Here is a 21,560-nt window from a genome sequence, read left to right as displayed (position 1 = left end):
CATACAACACCCAGTGCTCACCACAAGTGACCTCCATAATACCCATCACCTATTTAACTCATCCCCCACCCACCTCCCTCCGATAACCCTGAGTTTGTTCTCTATAGTTAAGAATCTGTTTCATGGTTTGCCTCTCTTTTTTATTTCCCTCTATTCAGTATTTTGTATCCTTTGGGTAAATACCTGCTAGTGCAATTGCTGGATTGTAGCGTAGCTCTATTTTTAACTTTTTGAGGAACCTCCATACTTTTCTCCAGAGTGGCTGCACCAGTTTGCATTCCGACCAGCAGTGTAAGAAAGTTCCCCCTTCTCCACATCCTTGCCAATATCTGTTGTTTTCCTGTGTTGTTAATTTTAGGCAATCTGACTGCTGTGAGGTGGTATCTCACTGTACTTTTGATTTGTATTTCCCTGATGATGAGTGATGTTGAGCATCTTTTCATTTGTCTGTTGGCCATCTGGATGTCTTCTTTGGAAAAATGTCTATTCATGTCTTCTGCCCATTTTTTAATTGGGTTATTTGTTTTTGGTGTGTTAAGTTGTATAAGTTGTTTATATATTTTGGATACTAACCTTTTATCAGATGTGTCATTTGCAAATACCTTCTCTCATTTCATAGGTTGCCTTTTAGTTTTGTTGATTGTTTTCTTTGCTGTGCAGAAGCTTTTTATTTTGATGTAGTCCTCATAGTTTCTTTTGCTTTTTGGTTCCCTGGCATCCAGAGAGATATCTAGAAAGAAGTTGCTTATGGCCATTGTCAAAGTGATTACTGCCTGTGTTCTCCAGGATTTTGATGGTTTCCTGTCTCACAATTAGGTCTTGCATCCACTTTTTATTTACATGGTGGTGAATTTATTTTCATGATGGTGTAAGAAAGTGGTCCAGTTCCATTCTTTGGCATGTTGCTGTCCAGTTGTGTCAACACCATTTGTTGAAGAGACTCTTTTTCCATTGGGTATTCTTTCCTGATTTGTCGAAGATTAGTTGACCATATAGTTGTGGGCTCATTTTTGGGTTTTCTCTTCTGTTCCATTGATCTATATGTGTCTGTTTTTGTGCCAGTAACATACTGAACTGATCACTACAACTTTGTAATATAACCAGAATTCTGGAATTGTGATGCCTCTGGCTTTGCTTTTCTTTTTCAATATTGCTTTGGCTGTTTAGGGTCTTTTGCAGTTATATTCAAATTTTAGGTTTGTTTGTTTTGGCTCTGTGAAAAATACTGGTGGTATTTTGAATAGGGATTGCATTAAATGTGTAGATTGTTTTAGGTAGTATAGATAAATATTTGTTCTTCCGATCTATGAGCGTGGAATGTCTTTCCATTTCTTTGTGTCATCCTCATTTTCTTTCATCAGTATTTTATAGTTTTCAGAGTACAAGCCTTTTATCTCTTTGGTTATGTTCATCCCTCGGTGTCTTATGGTTTTGGATGCAATTATGAATGGGATTAATACCTTGATTTCTCTTTCAGCTGCTTCATTATTGGTGTATAGAAATGCAATAGATTTCTGTACATTGATTTTGTATCCTGTGACTTTACGGAAATTGTGTATCAGTTCTAGCAATTTTTTGGTAGACTCCAAAAAAGTGTGGCTAGGACTTCCAGAACTATGTTAAATAACAGTGGTGAGAATGGACATCCCTGTCTTGTTCCTGAGCATAGAGGAATAGCTCTCAGTTTTTCCCCATCAAGGATGATATTAGTTGTGGGTGTTTCATATATGGCCTTTATAAGTTTGAGATATGTTCTCTCTATCCCTACTTTATTGAGGGTGTTTATCATGAATAGTTGTTGTACCTTGTTAAATGCTTTTTCTGCATCTATTGAAAGGATCATGTTTCTTATCCTTTCTTTTATTAATGTGGTATATCACATTGATTGGTTAATGAATTTTTTTTATGAATGTGGTGTATCATATTGATTGATTTACGAATATTCATCCACTGTTGCAGACCAGGAATAAATCCCATGTGATCATAGTAAATGATTCTTTTAATGTGGTGTTGGATTCAATTTGCTAGGATTTTGTTTAGAATTGTTCACATCCATGTGCATCAGAGATATTGACCTATCACTCTCTTTTTTGGTGGATTCTTTGTCTGGTTTTGGGTAATGCTGGCCTCATAGAATGAATCTGGAAGTTTTCTTTCCTCATAGAATGAATCTGGAAGAATAGATGTTAGCTCTTCTTTATTTGTTTTTTTAAAATTTTCTTCTAATGTTTATTTTTGAGAGAGAGAGAGACAGCGCAAGCAGGGGAAGGGCAGAGAGAAAGAGGGAAATACAGAATCTGAAGCCAGCTCCAGGCTCTGAGTGGTCAGCACAGAGCCCAAAATGGGGCTCGAACTCACGAACTGTGAGATCATGACCTGAGCTGAAGTTTGACACTTAACTGACTGAGCCACCCAGGCACCCCATTAGCCCTTCTTTAAATGTTATGTAGAATTCCCCTGTGAAGCTGTCTGGCCTTGGACTTTTGTTTGCTGGGAGTTTTCTGATTGCTGATTGAATTTCTTTGCTGGTTATGGATCTGTTCAAGTTTTCTATTTCTTCCTGTTTCAGTTTTGGTAGTTTATATGTTTCTAGGAATTTATCCATTTATTCTAGGTTGTCCAATTTGTTGTCATATAACTTTTCATAATATTCTTTTATAATTGTTTGTATTTCTGTGGTGTTGGTTGTTATTTCTCCTCTCTCATTTGTGATTTTATTTATTTGGGTCCTTTCTCTTTTCTTTTTGATAAGTATGGCTAGCGGTTTATCAATTTTATTAATTTTTTCAAAGAACCGGCTCCTAGTTTCATTGGTCTGTTATACTGTTTTTCTAGTTTCTACATAATTTCTTTCTGTTCTAATCTTTATTATTTCCTTCTTCTCTGGCTTTAGGCTTCATTTGTCGTTGTTTTTCTAGCTACTTTAAGTGTAAGGTTAGGTTGTTTATTTGAGATTTGTCTTGCTTCTTCAGGTAGGCCTGTATTGTTATACTTCCCTTTTAAGACCACTTTTGCTGCATCCCAAAGGTTTTGGACCATTATGTTTTCATTTTCATTTGTTTTCATGTATTTTTTAATTTCTTCTTTGATTTCCTGGTTGACCTATTCGTTCTTTAGTAGCATGTTGTTTAATCTCCATGTATTTGTGGTTGTTCCAATTTATATCTTGTGGTTGACTTCAAATTTCATAGTGTTGTGGTCAGAAAATATGCCTGGTATGATCTTAGTCTTTTTGTACTTGCTGAGGCCTGATTTGTGACCTAGTGTGTGATATGTTCTGGAGAATGTCTTATGTACACTTGAAAAAAATGTGTATTCTGTTGCTTTAGTATGAAACGTTCTGAATATATCTTTTAAGTCCATCTAAACTAGTGTGTTATTCAAAGCCATTGTTTCCTTGTTGATTTTCTGCTTAGATGATATGTCCATTGCCCTAAGTGGAGTGTTAAAGTCCCCTACTATTGTGTTATTTATCAATAAGTTCCTTTATGTTTCCTAGTAATTGTTATATATATTTGGGTGTTCCGAGTTGGGGGCATAAATATTTAGGACTGTCAGATATTCTTGATGGATAGTCCCCTTTCTTATAATATAGTATCTTTGTTCATCTCTTGTTAGAGTCTTTGGTTTAAAATTTAGTTTGTCTACAGAGAGGGAGGGAGGCAAACCACAGGAGATTCTTAAATACAGAGAACAAACTGAGGGTGGATGGGAAGGGGTGAGGGAGAGGAGAAAATGGGTGCTGGGAATGGAGGAAGGCACCTGTTGGGATGAGCACTGGATGTTGTATGTAATCCAATCTGACAACGAATTATATTAAAAAAAACATTTAGGGGGCGCCTGGGTGGCGCAGTCGGTTAAGCGTCCGGCTTCAGCCAGGTCACGATCTCGCGGTCTGTGAGTTCGAGCCCCGCATCAGGCTCTGGGCTGATGGCTCAGAGCCTGGAGCCTGTTTCCGATTCTTTGTCTCCCTCTCTCTCTGCCCCTCCCCCGTTCATGCTCTGTCTCTCTCTATCCCAAAAATAAATAAAAAAACAAAAAAAACACATTTAGTTTGTCTAATATAAGTATTGCTACTCTGGCTTGCTTTTGACTTCCATTTGCATGATAAATATTTCTCCATCCCCTCATTTCAATCTGTAGGTGTCTTTAGGTCTAAAATGAGTCTCTTGTAGGCGCATAAAAACAAAACTGGGTCTTGTGTTTTGTTTTTTTTTTTTTCATTCTGACACCCTGTGCGTTTGATTGGAGCATTTAGTCCATTTACATTCACAGTAGTAACTATTGATAGATATGTAGTGCCATTTTATTACTTGTTTTGTCATTGTTTGTGGAGATTTTCCCTAATATTTCTAGTCTTTGTTGCTTTTGGTCTTTCTTTCCCACTTAGAGTCCCCTTTAATATTTCTTTCAGGGTTGGTTTAGTGGTCACAAACTGCTTTAGTTTTTGTTTGAGGAAACTCTTTATCTCTCCTTCTATTTTGAATGATAGCCTTGCTGGATAGAGTATTCTTTGCTACAGATTTTTCTCATTCAGCATGTTGAATGTATCATACCCCACTCCCTTCTGGCTTGCTAATTTAATTACAAATTTAATTACAGGATGTCTTGATGTTGTCCTGCTTTGTTGATTTTCGTGGGAGTTCTCTGTGCCTCCTGGATTTGTATGTTTCTTTCTCCAGATTAAGGAAGTTCTCAGCTATTATTTCCTCAAAAAACTTCTGTCCCCTTTGCTGAATTTTAACATACTTTTATCAACTCCAGTGGTGAGCTCCTTGGTGATCCTTATTTTTTTAGATAGATTTATTCCATCTAAGAATATATTGTATGTCCCCAGTTTTTAAAAAATATTCAGCACTACCTCCATTAGTTATTGGCTAGAATCAAAGATTGGAAGTGACAGAAGTCTTTAAATTTACCTGGAAAAAAATTCTCTAAAAATCTAAAGGTAGCTTTTTTAACCCAAGAAATACCTCAGCATATTAATATTAAAGATGCCGGTAGTGAAGATTATAATGGTACAGATTAAAGAGTAGATTTCCATAATTACATTTCATATTTGTTAACTTTCAGCTTGGAATTTGGCTGTGCAGTGCGACAAAGACCCAGTGACAATGAGAGAGTTTTTCATCCTTTCTTACAAGGTAAGTCTCTTCTAATAAGAATCTCATGAAAGGACCGCAACAAGGGTATGTCCACTCTGGCTATGGCCAAGGACTAAATATAGAGTGGTATTGACTTTTACACTGGGAACTTTTAGAATACACATCTAAACAGGAATGGCCTACAGAGAATTAGATCCCTAGGGGAACAATGTGCAAACATGGAGCAGTTCTCCCCATACCAAAATAGCACGAACAACAATCAGGGAACCTAAAGTTCTACCATGAGAGACTTATTCCCTTACTTTTGAAGGAATTTCAGTCTCTCAGAGTCCTATATTAAAATATAACTCTCTTTAGTATTGGAATACTCTAAGTTGTCAACTAATAAAGTTTTGGAACAGTTATAAGTCAATAGGAGTATAGAATAGGTAACTGGGGTCATCAGGATGTGAAAAGAATGCTAAGAATCTTAGGCCTACTTTATAATTTTTCCTAGAACAGGTTCTGTGTATAAGTATTTGTAAGATTATTTTGCAATTAGAAACATTTTAAAACAGTCATTAGCCTCCAAGTTAGATCAAATGCCAGAAAGGAAACAATATTGATGAGAGAATAAAAGAAGAGGGGCTAAGAATATCTGTCTTACACATTGAGGAGTACACAGTCTGATATGTTGATATAGATGAAATGTTAAGAGTTTTAGAACTGAAATGAACTATAGAGCTAATCTAGTATACTCTCTCATTTTATATACAAGTAACCTGAGACCTAGAGATATTGGGTGTTTTGAAATGCTGTTAATTCAATGACAGTGATGATTATGATCATTAAACATTCTGAGAGATTAAGAAATAGTCTTTCACAGCTTAGGTATAATTGCTATTTAAATTAGGTGAAATAAATTAGTTTTAGTTTGAACATTTTTGATAGTACTAGCAGGGTTCTATGTAAGAATCCCAAGTGGCCTAGTGGTTTATTGTAGTAAAAGCTGGGAGCTTTTTCTAAAGTTAGAGGACAAGATTTAATGATTAGGTTATCCTAATGCCTGTCAAGATTTGGTATTGTCTCTTTCAACCATGACAATATATATGGTATTTTCAGCTCTATTCAATACAAAGGAGAAATCTATTTGCCAGGGGAAAAATCACTTAGAAATTACAACATAAAGTAAGAAGTAAATCACTAGATAGAAATACAGGGCCAAATGACAGTACTTATCACTGGGAAGATAAGAAAATTGTGAAGACATGAAGCTTTTTATCTCTAGAAAGTTCCTTAAAAACAATGGAAAGTAATATAAAATTAAAACCGTAAATCAGTGTTATAGTCTGTATCATTTTTAAGGTGAGGTGTGTTTTTCCAGCTGAATTTTTTCATTCAGACAGGATGTTGCTGATTTTCATTTTGATTGTTTGTGTTCACCTGGCAGAATTGGCACTATTCATTGATGTTCTGGTTATTTCTTATCAGCTGTCCCGGTTTTGTCCTTCTGATCAAGTAATTCTGATTGCACAGAAAACATGTTTACTTATGGCAGCTGCAGTTGATCTAGAGCAAGGGAGAAAAGCTTCAACAACTTCTGAACAGGTAATGTGCAACCTTCAAAGAAAACACAAGGAAGAGTTTAGTGTGCTATTTGGTGTGTTTGCCTTCCCTGATGCAGTTCTTTCTGATTCTCTTTAAAGAATCCTTTCATCCTTTCCAGCAGCATCTTGATTTCAAAGGTTTGTAATGGCTCATTCCTCCCTAAGGAAAGGTCACATTTGGCTTGGCCTCTTCTTTTAAAAAGATTGAATATCTCTTCTTTTAAAATGTCTCTTTCCATGGACCACTCTTTCTGAATCTGTTTTTAGCTATTCTTCATCATCTCCCTGCAATCATATGTGGCCTATAAGAATGAGATTTTTTTTCTATTTTTGTTTCCTTTTACACATTCTCTAAGGAAGAATTCATCTACCTCCACAGCTTTGATAACCATCTGATTATTTACTTGGCTTGTTTTTCTTCACTCTAATTGGATTTGCTTTCTTTGGCCCACACCCTTAAATATTTTATCAGTAACTGAATTTTAACAAGAAGACAGAATTACTGCCTTTGCCTGAATTCCACTCTTAGCTTTGTAAACCTTACCCCTTTTAAGAAATACCAACATCAACATCCCTGTCTCCCATGGACCAGAGTATTGGTTTGTCTTTAGGTTTTTTACCATCTTTCTTCCAAGCTAAGAAAATTGTCTCTAAGTTAGACCAGTAGCATTTTGGTATGATTTTAAAATCTAGATCTCTCTGCTTGTTGTCTCTTACCTAGGCAAAGAAAACTTCCCAATTTCCCATATTTGCCAGCTTTTCTTTCCAAATGGTATAAAATCCTTCCAGCTGTTTATTTCCTTCCTTCTGTTAATTTCTTCTTTCATATTATTCTTCAGATCTGGAACAAACTGTCACCACATCTCTGCCAACATATTTCCCTTCCTTTCTGTTCCCTTGTTGAGTTCAACTAAACATTAGAGGAGCACCTGGGTGGCTCAGTCTGTTGATTCTCCGACTCTTGATTTCGACTCAGGTCATGGTCCTAGGGTCGTGGGATTGAGCCCTGTGTAGGGCTCTGCACTGAGCATGGAACCTGCTTGGGATTCTCTCTCTCTCTCTCTCTCTCTCTCTCTCCCTCTCTCTCTCTCTCCCTCTCTTCCCCCACCCCGCCCCTTCACCTACTCGTGCTCATTCTCCCTCTCTCTCTAAAAAACAACGACAGAAAAAAAAGAAGGAAAAGAAAAACATTTGAGTACCAAGTACTCTGCTAGGTACTGGAGATAAAGAGGACAAAATCCTTATCCTTGAGGAGTAAAGGGGCCTCTTTTTAGAAATCTTTCCATTGTAAAAGATGAGAAAAGAATCTTTGTGCCCCAGAGCAAAATCAAACCAACCCAACCATTTTGCTTCTTAACAAGTATGAGTAAATGTGATTTTATTCTCGATAGGGTCTTTTGCTTTACTTAAAAATAGTAATAACATCTTGTTTTTGCATAGTGCTTTTAACCTTTTAAAAGTTTTTCCTTAAGTTGATAGTCCTGACTTTGTTAAATTTTGTATCTCAGTGAATAGAGATCAAAGTGATGTGAGGGAAATTTCACACTCTTAAGTTCATTCCTTTGTTTTGTCTTTTTCCAACAACTGTTCTTTTTTTCTGTATTCTTTCTCTTGCATACATTAATGTTCCCTAAAAACTCTAACCTAGTAACCCTTCTATAATCTTCTTTGCTTTTGAAAGAATAGATCATTGAAGATGCACTTCTTCCTATCACCATCTAAGTCTGATCCCTATGAATTAGACCTTGGTGCTGTCTCTCAATAAAGACTTGTGGAATTCTATTATATTTATCTACTCCTTGTTCTCTAAGTACTCATGAATTAGAGTTTTCCAAATAAATAGATGATGAAGGAATATAGATGGAATATGTAATGTTATCAACATTGTCTGTACTCCCCTGAGTATGAGTTAAGGGGAAGTAAAGGATGCTTTAAAAAATACAGCAGGTGTAATATATCCGTGTGTGTGTGTGTGTGTGTGTGTGTGTGTGAGAGAGAGAGAGAGAGAGAGAGAGAGAGAGAGAGAGAGAGATTGCATCTTATTCATTCACCTATGAATGAATACTTGGGTTCTTCTATATCTTGGCTATTATAAAATAATGCTGCAATAAACAAGGATACATACATCTTTTTAAATTAGTGTTTTTGTTTTCTTTGGTCATCCAGAATTACTAGATCATATGGTATTTCTATATTTAATTTTTTTAACTCCTTACATCTGTGAATAGGCTTATTTATTTCAGGTGAAAATGAAATCTGTACTTACCTTAAGCTCAACCAAGAATTGAGAACATATTAAAGCACATTATAATTAATGTATGTCATCTAAGAATCTTACACTAATATGCTTTCAATTTTCCCTTCCATCTTTTGTACTACTGTTGTTACACATTTTACTTTACATATGTTATAAACCTTCAGTATATTGTTCTTATTTTTTATTGGGCCATAAATTTTTAAGAGCTATGAAATAGAAGTAAAATGTTCTTTATATTTATGTACATTTTTTTTCAATATATGAAATTTATTGTCAAATTGGTTTCCATACAACACCCAGTGCTCATCCCAAAAGGTGCCCTCCTCAATACCCATCACCCACCCTCCCCTCCCTCCCACCCCCCGTCAACCCTCAGTTTGTTCTCAGTTTTTAACAGTCTCTTATGCTTTGGTTCTCTCCCACTCTAACCTCTTTTTTTTTTTTCCTTCCCCTCCCCCATGGGTTTCTGTTAAGTTTCTCAAGATCCACATAAGAGTGAAATCATATGGTATCTGTCTTTCTCAGTATGGCTTATTTCACTTAGCATCACACTCTCCAGTTCCATCCACGTTGCTACAAAAGGCCATATTTCATTCTTTCTCATTGCCACGTAGTACTCCATTGTGTATATAAACCACAATTTCTTTATCCATTCATCAGTTGATGGACATTTAGGCTCTCTCCATAATTTGGCTATTGTTGAGAGTGCTGCTATAAACATTGGGGTACAAGTGCCCCTATGCATCAGTACTCCTGTATCCCTTGGGTAAATTCCTAGCAGTGCTATTGCTGGGTCATAGGGTAGGTCTATTTTTAATTTTCTGAGGAACCTCCACACTACTTTCCAGAGCGGCTGCACCAATTTGCATTCCCACCAACAGTGCAAGAGGGTTCCCATTTCTCCATATCCTCGCCAGCATGTATAGTCTCCTGATTTGTTCATTTTGGCCACTCTGACTGGCGTGAGGTGATACCTGAGTGTGGTTTTGATTTGTATCTCCCTGATGAGGAGCGACGTTGAGCATCTTTTCATGTGCCTGTTGGCCATCCAGATGTCTTCTTTAGAGAAGTGTCTATTCATGTTTTCTGCCCATTTCTTCACTGGGTTATTTGTTTTTCGGGTGTGGAGTTTGGTGAGCTCTTTATAGATTTTGGATACTAGCCCTTTGTCCCATATGTCATTTGCAAATATCTTTTCCCATTCCGTTGGTTGCCTTTTAGTTTTGTTGGTTGTTTCCTTTGCTGTGCTGAAGCTTTTTATCTTCATAAGGTCCCAGTAATTCATTTTTGCTTTTAATTCCCTTGCCTTTGGGGATGTGTCGAGTAAGAGATTGCTACGGCTGAGGTCAGAGAGGTCTTTTCCTGCTTTCTCCTCTAGTGTTTTGATGGTTTCCTGTCTCACATTCAGGTCCTTTATCCATTTTGAGTTTATTTTTGTGAATGGTGTGAGAAAGTGGTCTAGTTTCAACCTTCTGCATGTTGCTGTCCAGTTCTCCCAGCATCATTTGTTAAAGAGACTGTCTTTTTTCCATTGGATGCTCTTTCCTGCTTTGTCAAAGATTAGTTGGGCATACGTTTGTGGGTCTAGTTCTGGGGTTTCTATTCTTTTTTTAAAAATTTTTTTTTCAACGTTTATTTATTTTTCGGACAGAGAGAGACAGAGCATGAACGGGGGAGGGGCAGAGAGAGAGGGAGACACAGAATCGGAAACAGGCTCCAGGCTCTGAGCCATCAGCCCAGATCCCGACGCGGGGCTCGAACTCATGGACCGCGAGATCGTGACCTGGCTGAAGTCGGACGCTTAACCGACTGCGCCACCCAGGTGCCCCTGGGGTTTCTATTCTATTCCATTGGTCTATGTGTCTGTTTTTGTGCCAATACCATGCTGTCTTGATGATGACAGCTTTGTAGTAGAGGCTAAAGTCTGGGATTGTGATGCCTCCTGCTTTGGTCTTCTTCTTCAAAATTACTTTGGCTATTCGGGGCCTTTTGTGGTTCCATATGAATTTTAGAATTGCTTGTTCTAGTTTCGAGAAGAATGCTGGTGCAATTTTGATTGGGATTGCATTGAATGTGTAGATAGCTTTGGGTAGTATTGACATTTTGACAATATTTATTCTCCCAATCCATGAGCAGGGAATGTCTTTCATTTTCTTTACATCTTCTTTAATTATCTTCATAAGCTTTCTATAGTTTTCGGCATACAGATCTTTTACATCTTTGGTTAGATTTATTCCTAGGTATTTTATGCTTCTTGGTGCAATTGTGAATGGGATCAGTTTCTTTATTTGTCTTTCTGTTGCTTCATTGTTAGTGTATAAGAATGCAACTGATTTCTGTACATTGATTTTGTATCCTGCAACTTTGCTGAATTCATGTATCAGTTCTAGCAGACTTTTGGTGGAGTCTATCGGATTTTCCATGTATAATATATATTTATGTACATTTTAAGTACTTCTTCAAATCTTAATTTCTTTGTGGAGATCCAAATTACTGTCTGATACCCTATTCCTTCTACCTCAACTTTATGAACAATTTTTTTTGTAGTGTGAATCTGTTGAATTTCCCTAATTTTTTTCTGAAAAAGCATTCTTCCTTTATTTTTCAAACATTGTTTTGCTGTGCATAGACTTTAGAACGTTAAGGGTTTTTTTTTTTCCTTTTTCATCAGTTCTTTTTAACTTTAGCACTTTAGAGAGATCACTCCGCTGTTGGGCTTGCACAATTGCTGAGGAGTCCGTTAGTCTCATCTTTATTCGGTATATAGATATCTTATTTTTCCCATTGATTGCCTACAAGAATTTCTTTTCATCTTTAGTTTTTAGCAGTTTGAATATAGCATATCTAGGTTTTTAAAAAATTTCTTTTTAAATCCTTGCCATTCTTTGAGCTTTTTGCAATTATGGTTTGATGTGTTTCATTAATTTTGAAAAACTTCTTGACTACTATCTTTTCAAACATTTCTTCTGTCCCATTAATCTCTTTTCTCCTCCTAGGATTCAATTTACACATATAGTAGACTATATGGTATTTTGTACCACAGGTCTTGTGTTGTTGTGATATTTCTTTTTTTCTCATTTCTTCAATGTAGACATTAAATATTTAATATGTCAACATTAAATAACACACTATTGCACAAGCAATGGGCTAAATCAAAAATCAAACTGCAAATCAAAATATGTCTCCAAACAAACAAACAAAAAAGAAAATACAATATTCTAAAACCTTGAGATGCAGCAAAAACAGGTTTTAGAGAGATATTTATGCTATAAATGCTTGTGTTAAGAAAAAAATTGAGGGGCACCTGGGTGGCTCAGTCAGATTAAGCATCCAACTTCAGCTCAGGTCATGATCTCACTGTTCATGGGTTCAACCCCCCACCTTGGGCTCTCTGCAGTCAGCACAGAGCCTGCTTTGGATACTCTGTCTCTTTCTCTCTCTCTCTCTCTCTGCCCCTCACTCTCAAAAATAAACTTTAAAAAAAGTTCTCTAAAGGGGTGCCTGGGTGGCTCAGTCGGTTACGTGTCCATCTTTGGCTCAGGTCATGATCTTAAAGTTTGTGAGTTTGAGCCGGCATCGGGCTCTGTGCTGACAGTTTGGAGCTTGTAGCCTGTTTCGGATTCTGTGTCTCCTTTTCTCTCTGCCCCTCCCCTGCTCGCACTCTATCTCTTTCTCTCTCTCTCAAAAATAAGTGAACATTTTTTTAAAAAGTTCTCTAAAAAAAGTTTAAATAATACACCACAAAGAACTAGAAAAAGAAGAAACTTAGCTGAAATTTAGTAGAGGAATGAAATAAAGAAAAATAAATAAATAAAATAGAGACCAGAATAAACAGCAACATAACATTGAAAGTAATTACCAGTTTTTCCAAAAAAATAAAATTGGCTATGCTTTAACTACATTAACTAAGAAAAAAAGAGAGAAGACTCAAAAACCAAAATGAGAAATGGAAGAGAAATAATACAAGAGTTAATCAGATTATTATTATTATTATTGTGATAATAGATTAGGATAAACAATTATATACTAACAAATAAGATAACTTAGAAAAATAAAAACATAATTCCTAAAAATGCACAAGTTACCAAGATTGAATCATGAATCTTGAATTCAAGAAATAAGAAATCTTAGACCATTAACAAGAATGAAAGTTGAATTAGGAATAAAAAATTTCCTAGCACAGAATAGCCCAAGACTACATGGTTTCCTTGGTGAATTCTACCAAACTTTAAAAAACATAATTGATGATAATCTATCAAAATCTTACAAATAATGGAATAGAGGGAACACATTCAAAATCATTCTATGAGGCCAATATTACCCTGATACCAAAGCAGGATAAAAACAGTACAAGAACAAAAAAATTCCAATTTGTCTGATATAAATATTACTACTCTGGCCTTCTTTTGACATCCATTTGTGTGATAAAGTTTCTCCACCTCCTCACTTTAAATCTGTAGGTGTCTTTAGGTCTAAAAATTAGTCTCTTGGGGCACCTGGGTGGCTCAGTTGGTTAAGCATCCGATTTTGGCTCAGGTCACGATCTCATGGTTTGTGGGTTTGAGTCCCGCATCGGGCTCTGTGCTGACAGCTCAGAGCCTGGATCCTGCTTCAGATTCTGTGTCTCTTCCATCTCTGCCCACCCCCCCCCACCGGCCCCTTCTGTCACTCTGTCTCTCTATCAAAAATAAATAAACATTTAAAAAAATTTAAAAATGAGTCTCTTATAGATAGCGTATAAATAGGTCTTGTTTTTATTATCCATTCTGACACCCTGTGTCTTTTGATTGGATCGTTTACTCCATTTACATTCAGAGTAATTCTTGATATATATGTATTTAATGCCATTTTATTACTACTTTTGTCATTGTTCCTGGAGATTGTCTCTGATCCTTTTTATGTCTTTGTCACTTTTAGTCTCTCCTTTGTACTCAAAAGAGTCCCTTATAGGGGTGCCACTGACTGTGGCTCAGTCAGTAAAGCATCCAACTTTGGCCCAGGTCATGATCCCATAGTCTGTGGGTTTGAGCCCTGCGTCGGGCTCTCTGCTGACAGCTCAGAGCCTGGAGCCTGCTTCAGATTCTGTGTCTCCCTCTCTTTCTGCCTCTCTCTCTCAAAAATAAACACTAAAAAATTTTTTTAAAAAAAGAGACCCTTATAATATTTCTTCCAGGGCTGGTTTAATGGTCATGAACTCCTTTAGTTTTTGTCTGGGAAACCCATTATCTGTCCTTCTATTCTGAAAGATAGCCTTGCTGGATAGAGTATTATTGGCTGCAGAGTTTTCCCATTCAGCACTTTGAATATGTCATACCACTCTGTTCTGGCTTGCCAAGTTTCTGTTGAGAATTCTCCACCGAGGCTTATGGGTTTTCCCTTGTAAGTTAAGGACTTTTTTGCCTTGCTGCTTTTAAGATTTTTTTCTTTATCACTGTATTTTTCCAACTTAATTATAGTATGTGTTGTTGTTGGCCTGCATTTGCTAATTTTGATAGGAGTTCTCTGTGCCTCCTGGATCTGGATGTCTGTTTCCTTCCCCATATTAGGAAAGTTTTCTGCTATTATTTCTTGAAATAAATTTTCTGCCCCCTTATTTCTTCTGGGACTCTTATAAAATGAATGTTACTACATTTGATGGAGTCACTGAGTTCCCCAAATCTATTCTTGTGTTGCTTAATTCATCTTCCTCTTGTGCAGCTTCATTATTTTTCATTATTTTGTCTTCTAGTTCACTAATTCATTCCTCTGCTTCTAACCAGCATACTGTTCATTGCATCAAGCAAGTTTTTAATCTTGTGTATTACACTCTTCATCTCTGATTCTTTTTTAGCTCATTTATCTCTGTGGTAAAGGTCTCACTGATGTTTTCTATTATTTTCTCAAGCCCAGTGAGTACCTTATGATTGTTGCTTTACATTCTCCATCAGGCATGTTACTTGTATCTGTTCCATTTAGATCTCTGCCTGTGGCCTTATCTTCTTCTTTCATTTGGTATAAATTCCTCCATCTTTGCATTTTGTCTGAGTCTCTGCCTTCTGTGTGTTAGAAAAGCCAGTTATGTGGGGCGCCTGGGTGGCTCAGTGGGTTAGGCGTCCAAGTTCAGCTCAAGTCATGATCTCCCAGTTCGTGAGTTTTGGCCCCACGTTGGGCTTTGTGCTGACAGCTCAGAGCCTGGGGCTTGCTTCAGATTCTGTGTCTCCCTTTCTCTCTGCCCCTCCTCTGCTCACACTCTATCTCTCTCTCTCTCAAAAATAAACATAAAAAAAATTAAGAAAAGAAAAGCCAGTTAATGTCTTCTGCTCCTGAAATGTCCTTTTGAAGAAGAAGTTATGTAGTACCCAGGACATGACACTTCAGGGAGTGTCTCCAGTGTGTGCTGCATGTGATCTGCTTTTGTGATTTGGCTGCTCTTTTAGGCCACTTGTTTGCAGAGGTTCTCCTTGCCTTCTGTTGGCAGTGTTTGGTCCTTGGCCTGAATATGGCAAGTTTTAAACTAGGTGTGCTTCAGTCTTTTTGTGAAACCAGACCTGACACCAGCTCCACCAGAACTGAGGCCTTACAGAACTCTCTGGTTGGGAGATGTGTGGGCAGGGGTTTGCGCTGGTCTTTTGGGGGAGTGGCTTGCTGTGCTGAGACTGAGGCAAGCTTAACTGAGAAGGGCAGTCCCACTAGTGCACAGCGGGGTGGGAATTGGTGTAAGCAAGTCTGGCAGCCAGTGTCCGTTCTGAGCTGCATCCCTCAGGTGGCTCTGTGTTTATGCTGAGGGGCTGGGGAGGGAAACAGCGCCAGCTAGCTCTTTCATTCCCAGAGAGGCCTGAAGGAATAATCTTCCTCCTGTGTACCCCAGGCATTCTTCAGATTGCTGTTTCCATTCTGTCTTACCCCAGGTTATTTGCCTGCCTTCTCTCCAGGAGCAGTGCAGTGCCCTCCATTTTCTATCCCAGCGAAGCCTGCTGACCTTTAAAACTTCACTCTTTAAGCCCACTGGTTGCAAAACACGAAATTCTGTGGCGCCTGGGTGGCTCAGTTGGTTAAGCAAAACACGAAATTCAGCCCTTCTCATTTTCCTCATTTTACAAGCCAGTGGCTTTGGTGAAACATTCTCCTTGTGCATTCCCCTATGTGCCCACCGCCCCCCCGCCTCCCTCCCTCCCTCTTCTCTGCAACCACAGCTCCCTCCCTTCCACAGCACTCATGATCTGTTTCTCCCCTAAACAAAGTCTCTGTACTACCCACCTTCTTCAGTGTGGTCTCTTCTGTCCTTTTATTTGTGGTTTGTTCTGTCAGTCTTCAGGTTGATTTCTGGGGAATTTAGGATGATTTGATAGTTATTTTTTTAAGTTAATTTATTTCTGAGAGAGAGCATGCACACATGAGTGAACAGGGGAGGGGCAGAGGGAGAGGGATAGTGAGAATCCCAAGCAGGCTCTGCGCTGTCAGTGCAATGCCTGACATGGGGCTTGATCTCAAAAACCATTAGATCACGACCTGAGCCGAAATCAAGAGTCAGATGTTTAACCACCTGAGCCACCCAGGTGCCCCTGATTTGATAGTTATCTAGTCATGTTCATGGGAAGAGACAAGCCTCGTGTTCTCCTACTCTCCTACCATCTTCCTTTCCTCCTTCTCTGTTTAATTTTTTGACCCATAAAAAAAGAATGAAATTTGATGATTTGCAACAATATGGATGGGTATAGAGTATATTATGCTAAGTGAAATAAGTCAGACAGAGAAAGGAAATATATACCATATGATCTCATTAATATGTGGAATCTAAAAAAGAAAACAAAGGGGCGCCCTGGCTGGCTCAGTTGGTTGAGTGTCTCTTGAAGCGTCTCTTGATTTCGGCTCAGGTCATGATGTCACGGTTTGTGAGATTGAGTCCCACATCAGACTCTGCACTGTCTGCTTGGGATTCTCTCTCTGCCTCTCCCCTTCTTGTGCTCACATGCTGTCTCTCTCTCTTTCTCTCAAAATAAATAAACATTAAATAAAAAGAAACAGAGCAGGAATTTGTTGGGGGAAAGCTGGTGTCAAAATAGAAACTGAGCAAATCATTCAGCATTTTAAAAATAATAATAAAATATAATGGGGCACCTAGGTGGCTCAGTCAGTTGAGTGTCTGACTTTGGTTCAGTTCATGATCTTGTGGTTTTTGAGTTCGAGCCCCACATTGGGCTCACTGCTGTCAGACTGTTAGCGCAGAGCCTACTTCGGATCCTTTGTCCCCCTCTCTGTACCCCTCCCCTGCTTGCGCTCTTCCCAAAATAAATACGTATTTAAAAAATAATAATAATTAGGGGTGCCTGAGTGGCTCAGTCAGTTAAGCATCCCACTTTGGCTCAGGTCATGATCTCATGGTTCATGGGTTCGAGTCCCGTGTCAGGCTCTGTGCTGACAACTCAGAGCCTGGAGCATTCTTCAGATTCTATCTCCCTCTCTCTCTGCCCCTCCCCGACTCATGCTCTGTCTATGTCTCTCAAAAATAAAGAGTAAACATTAAAAATATGTATATTAGGGGCACCTGGGTGGCGCAGTCGGTTAAGCGTCTGACTTCAGCCCGGTCACGATCTCGCGGTCCGTGAGTTCGAGCCCCGTGTCAGGCTCTGGGCTGATGGCTCAGAGCCTGGAGCCTGTTTCCGATTCTTTGTCTCCCTCTCTCTCTGCCCCTCCCCCGTTCATGCTCTGTCTCTCTCTGTCCCAAAAATAAATAAACGTTGAAAAAAAAATTTAAAAAAATATGTATATTAAAAATAATAAAATATAAAAAAGAAAACAAGCAAGCAGAGTCTTAAATACAGAGAACAAACTGGTGATTGCCAGAGGGGAAGTGATTATGGTGATGGGCAAAATAGATAAAGTAGATTAAGAGGTATAAACTTTCAGTTATAAAATAAATAATTCATGGAAATGAAAAGTACAGCATAGGGAATATATTCCATAATATTTTAATAATGTTGTATGGTGACTACACTCATCATGGTGAGCATTGAGTACTGTGTAGAATTTTAAAATCACTATGTTTTGCAAATGAAACTAATAAACATTGTATGTCAGTTATACTTCAAAAAAAATATACAGCAATTTAAATTTATCAAGGCACTATATCACTTTCCTAGAATGGGGTGGTTAAACTACTGCTGACTGGCCAAATCAGGCCCATGGCCTCTGTTTCTACAGTCTGAGTGTTCAGAATGGTTTTTACATTGGTAAAAGGTTGTAAATGAAAATTTTTTAAAAATGTCAATGAAAGTTTGTGTGGCTGGCAAAGCCTAAAACATTTACTGTTTGACATTTTATGGAAAAATATCCTGACCCCTATCCTAGATTATTTTTTAACAGATTTATTGAGGTATAATTAACATACCTTACAGTTTACACTGTGAAGTATACAATTTAATGATTTTTAGAATATTTAGGTTTGTGGAACTGTCAACACAACAGAATTTTAAAACATTTTCATCAATCTAAAAAGAAATCCCTTACCTATTAGTAGTCATTCCCCATCCCAAGCACAAAACCTAGGCAACCACTAATCTATTTTCTGTCTCTATAGATTTGCCAATTCTGGATATTTCATATAAACTGCATCATAGGACTTAGTCTTTTCTGACTGGCTCCTTTTATAATTTTTCAATAATGTTTAATAGGTTCTCCATGTTTCAGTTTGGATCGGTACTCCATTCCCATTGATGGCTGAATGATATTCCATTGTATGAATATACCACATTTTGTTTATCCACTAATCCTTTGATGGATATTGAGTTTTTCCAATTTTTAGCTTATTTTCCAAATAATGCTATGATGATCATTCATGTACAAATTTTGTATGGATATGCTTTTCATTTCCCTTGAGTATATACCTAGGAGTGGAATTGCTAGGTTTTATGCTCAATCTTTTGAGGAACTACTAGACTATTTTCCAAATCAGCTACACCATTTTTCACTCCCACCAGCACTGGACAAGGGTTCCACTTTCTCCACTTCCTTGCCACCACTTGCTGTTCTGTCCTTTGGATTATGGCCATGCTAGTGAGTATGAAGTGCTATCTCATTGCAGTATTGATTTGCATTTTTCTTTAAAAATTTTTTTAATGTTTATTTATTTTTGAGAGAAAGAGTGAGACAGAGTGTTAACAGGGGAGGGGCAGAGAAAGAGACAGGGAGACACAGAATCCAAAGCAGGACACAGGCTCCAAGTTGTCATCACAGAGTCTGACAGAGGGCTCGAACCCACGAACTGCAAGATCATGACCAGAGCTGAGGTCACTTAACTGACTGAGCCACCCAGGCACCCCCTCTCTGTTAACTTCTAAACTATCTTCTGTTGGTATTACACCCAGATGTTAATCTTGACTAATTACTAGGGTGGTTGCTTTATGCGTAGGTTGTAAGTGTGTGTGTGAGCACATGTGCATTTGTGTGTGTTTAAAAATGCTTTTTGGCATAAATTGTTCCAGAGTCTGATCCAATTAATGTAAGTCCCTTTGAAGTAGTAGGGATCTTCTTAACTTTCTCTTTCTCTGGTTCCCTCTGTAAACCTGTGGCTGATCTTCTGTTTTGCATGTTGATATCATTGAGCTATCAGCCTCTTTTTAAGCACCCAATACCAGAATCTCCTCTGTGTTTTTTGGTTTTTTTTTTTTGTAGTGGTCTTAGACTTGAACATCCCCAACCTCTGTTCCAATTAAAGTCAGTCCCCTTAGGGGGAGATATAGAGCTTACTCTTCTTTTTTCTTTTTTTCTTTGAGACTCACACACACACACACCCACACCCACACACACACACACACACACACACACACACACAGGTGAACAAGAGGCAGAGGGGGAGAGAGAATCTTAAGCAGGCTCCATGCCCAGCATAGAACCTGATGTGGGGCTCAATCTCATGACCATGAGATCATGACCAGAGCCCAGATCAAGAGTTGTACACTTAACTGGTTGAGCCACGCAGACTCCCCTTAAGCTCGTTCTTCTAATAACCTGCCCCTCCTCCTCCTGAGAAGAAATTTTGTACCACTGTTTTAGAGCTGGAGGTGGGAACAGCGGCACATTTCTCTCAGAGTGACAGTGCAGCTGTATGAGTAAGGGGCTGGGCAGGAGTCATAGTACCTGTCATTCTGAGCTTGCTTCTTCCAGCATGGAAATCCTGTCCTATAAGCAAGCTGAAGTGAGGGAAATTGAGACCAAATAATCATAGTTTTCCATGCCTAGTTATTGGACCTGGGTAGATGAAGAGAGCTCCAGGCCTCTCATTTGTGCTTTTTTATAATAGAGCTTCTGCAATACAGACCTGGGGGAGGAGGAGGAGAGATGCTGGCAGGATGCCCTTCTGGAAATCCCTAACCTGGAAGCTGAGAGTAGAGGGCCATACCCACCTAAAGTAGCACTCATACTGAGCTTGGGGTGGTTGGTGAGCAAATCATGGTTCCAACTATCACAGGTGCTTACTGTTCTTACTGAGATTAGTAGATTTCTGTAAATAGAGGTTTGTCTGTTTTCTCTTTGCCTTTTGGATAGTTTCCTGAGAGTTTACATAATTGTGTTTTATAATTCACCAGTTATGGTTGTTTTGCTAGGGAGAGGGTCCATGGAACTCCTCATACTACCATTCTGGAAGTGATACTCTTTTTTCCTAGATTATTAAACAGATTGGTAGTGCTCAAGATTTTCTATTTAATCTTCATTTCCTGGGGCATTAAGAAAACTACAAATAGAGTTATTTTTATATAAACTATGAAATGTCAGGTTTCACCTGTTGCTTTTTTATCATTGTATTTTAACTGTTTTTAATGAATAAGATCTATTATTTTAACTTGCTTAAAGTTTTGTCTGGTTGAGACTAATTTTCTTGTTGCATTGTTGCCAAATAGACCCAGCTACTGAATCGTGCACTTGAGGAGATAAATGAATGCAAACACATCTGGAATATTCTGAAAGAAACAGGTACAGTGGGAACTAGGAGTTTGGTAACACAGTTATGAAAGGCATTTCAAGTCTAAATAACCCCGTCTTTATTACCAGAAATCTGTGCCACTTCAGTGCTTAATAACCAGTCAAGTGTTTCTTTGAGGACTAATTTTTCCCTACTGTCTGTATGTAGTTTGACTCTGTGACACACTGCTTGGACTAATAATTTTTTTACTTTGCTTTTTGTGGAGGTATAGTATTGAGTATAAATATAGGATCATTATTGTTCAATATGACATGATTGCCCTTAGGTCACTAGATTTTGTGTCTAATTTAATCAAGCTCTGATTCTGAGTGAATGTAGGCTACAGAGCCTTCCAAATGATAATCATATCAGATACTATTAACATTTTGTTATGAAATAATAAAAATAGTAGTAAACCTTTTAAAGTTATGTAGTAACTTGCTAATGTTTCTTCATTAAGGATGGTAGTGGCCTTTAGGTTTAGACAGACTTTTATATATTTTGTCCGTCTGTTCCTATTTCACTTAGAATTTTAAAAAATCAATATTGAATTGAATTACATACCTTTTCAGCTTCTATAGAGATAACTATATGGTTTTTATCTTTTGAAGTATTAATATATTGAATTAAAGTAATAGATTTGCAAAATTAAGTCATCATTGCATTTCTGGAAT

General features: G+C 37.9%; 1 protein-coding gene across 1 annotated transcript in view; it reads left to right on the top strand.

Moving 5' to 3' along the window:
• TEX11 (testis expressed 11) overlaps nt 1-21,560 on the top strand; it is a 250,439-nt gene that overhangs the window by 180,581 nt on the left and 48,298 nt on the right. Inside the window, exons 23-25 of the mRNA XM_047843907.1 lie at nt 5,074-5,144; nt 6,576-6,692; nt 20,825-20,897. Coding sequence (XP_047699863.1) covers nt 5,074-5,144; nt 6,576-6,692; nt 20,825-20,897 — 261 coding nt within the window. The remainder of the gene's footprint in view (nt 1-5,073; nt 5,145-6,575; nt 6,693-20,824; nt 20,898-21,560) is intronic.

This window comes from Prionailurus viverrinus, chromosome X (assembly GCF_022837055.1).
Source record: "Prionailurus viverrinus isolate Anna chromosome X, UM_Priviv_1.0, whole genome shotgun sequence".
Classification (NCBI taxonomy): domain Eukaryota; kingdom Metazoa; phylum Chordata; class Mammalia; order Carnivora; family Felidae; genus Prionailurus; species Prionailurus viverrinus.
Note: the sequence above shows the minus strand (reverse complement) of the source record. Positions and strands in the feature narration are given on the sequence as shown.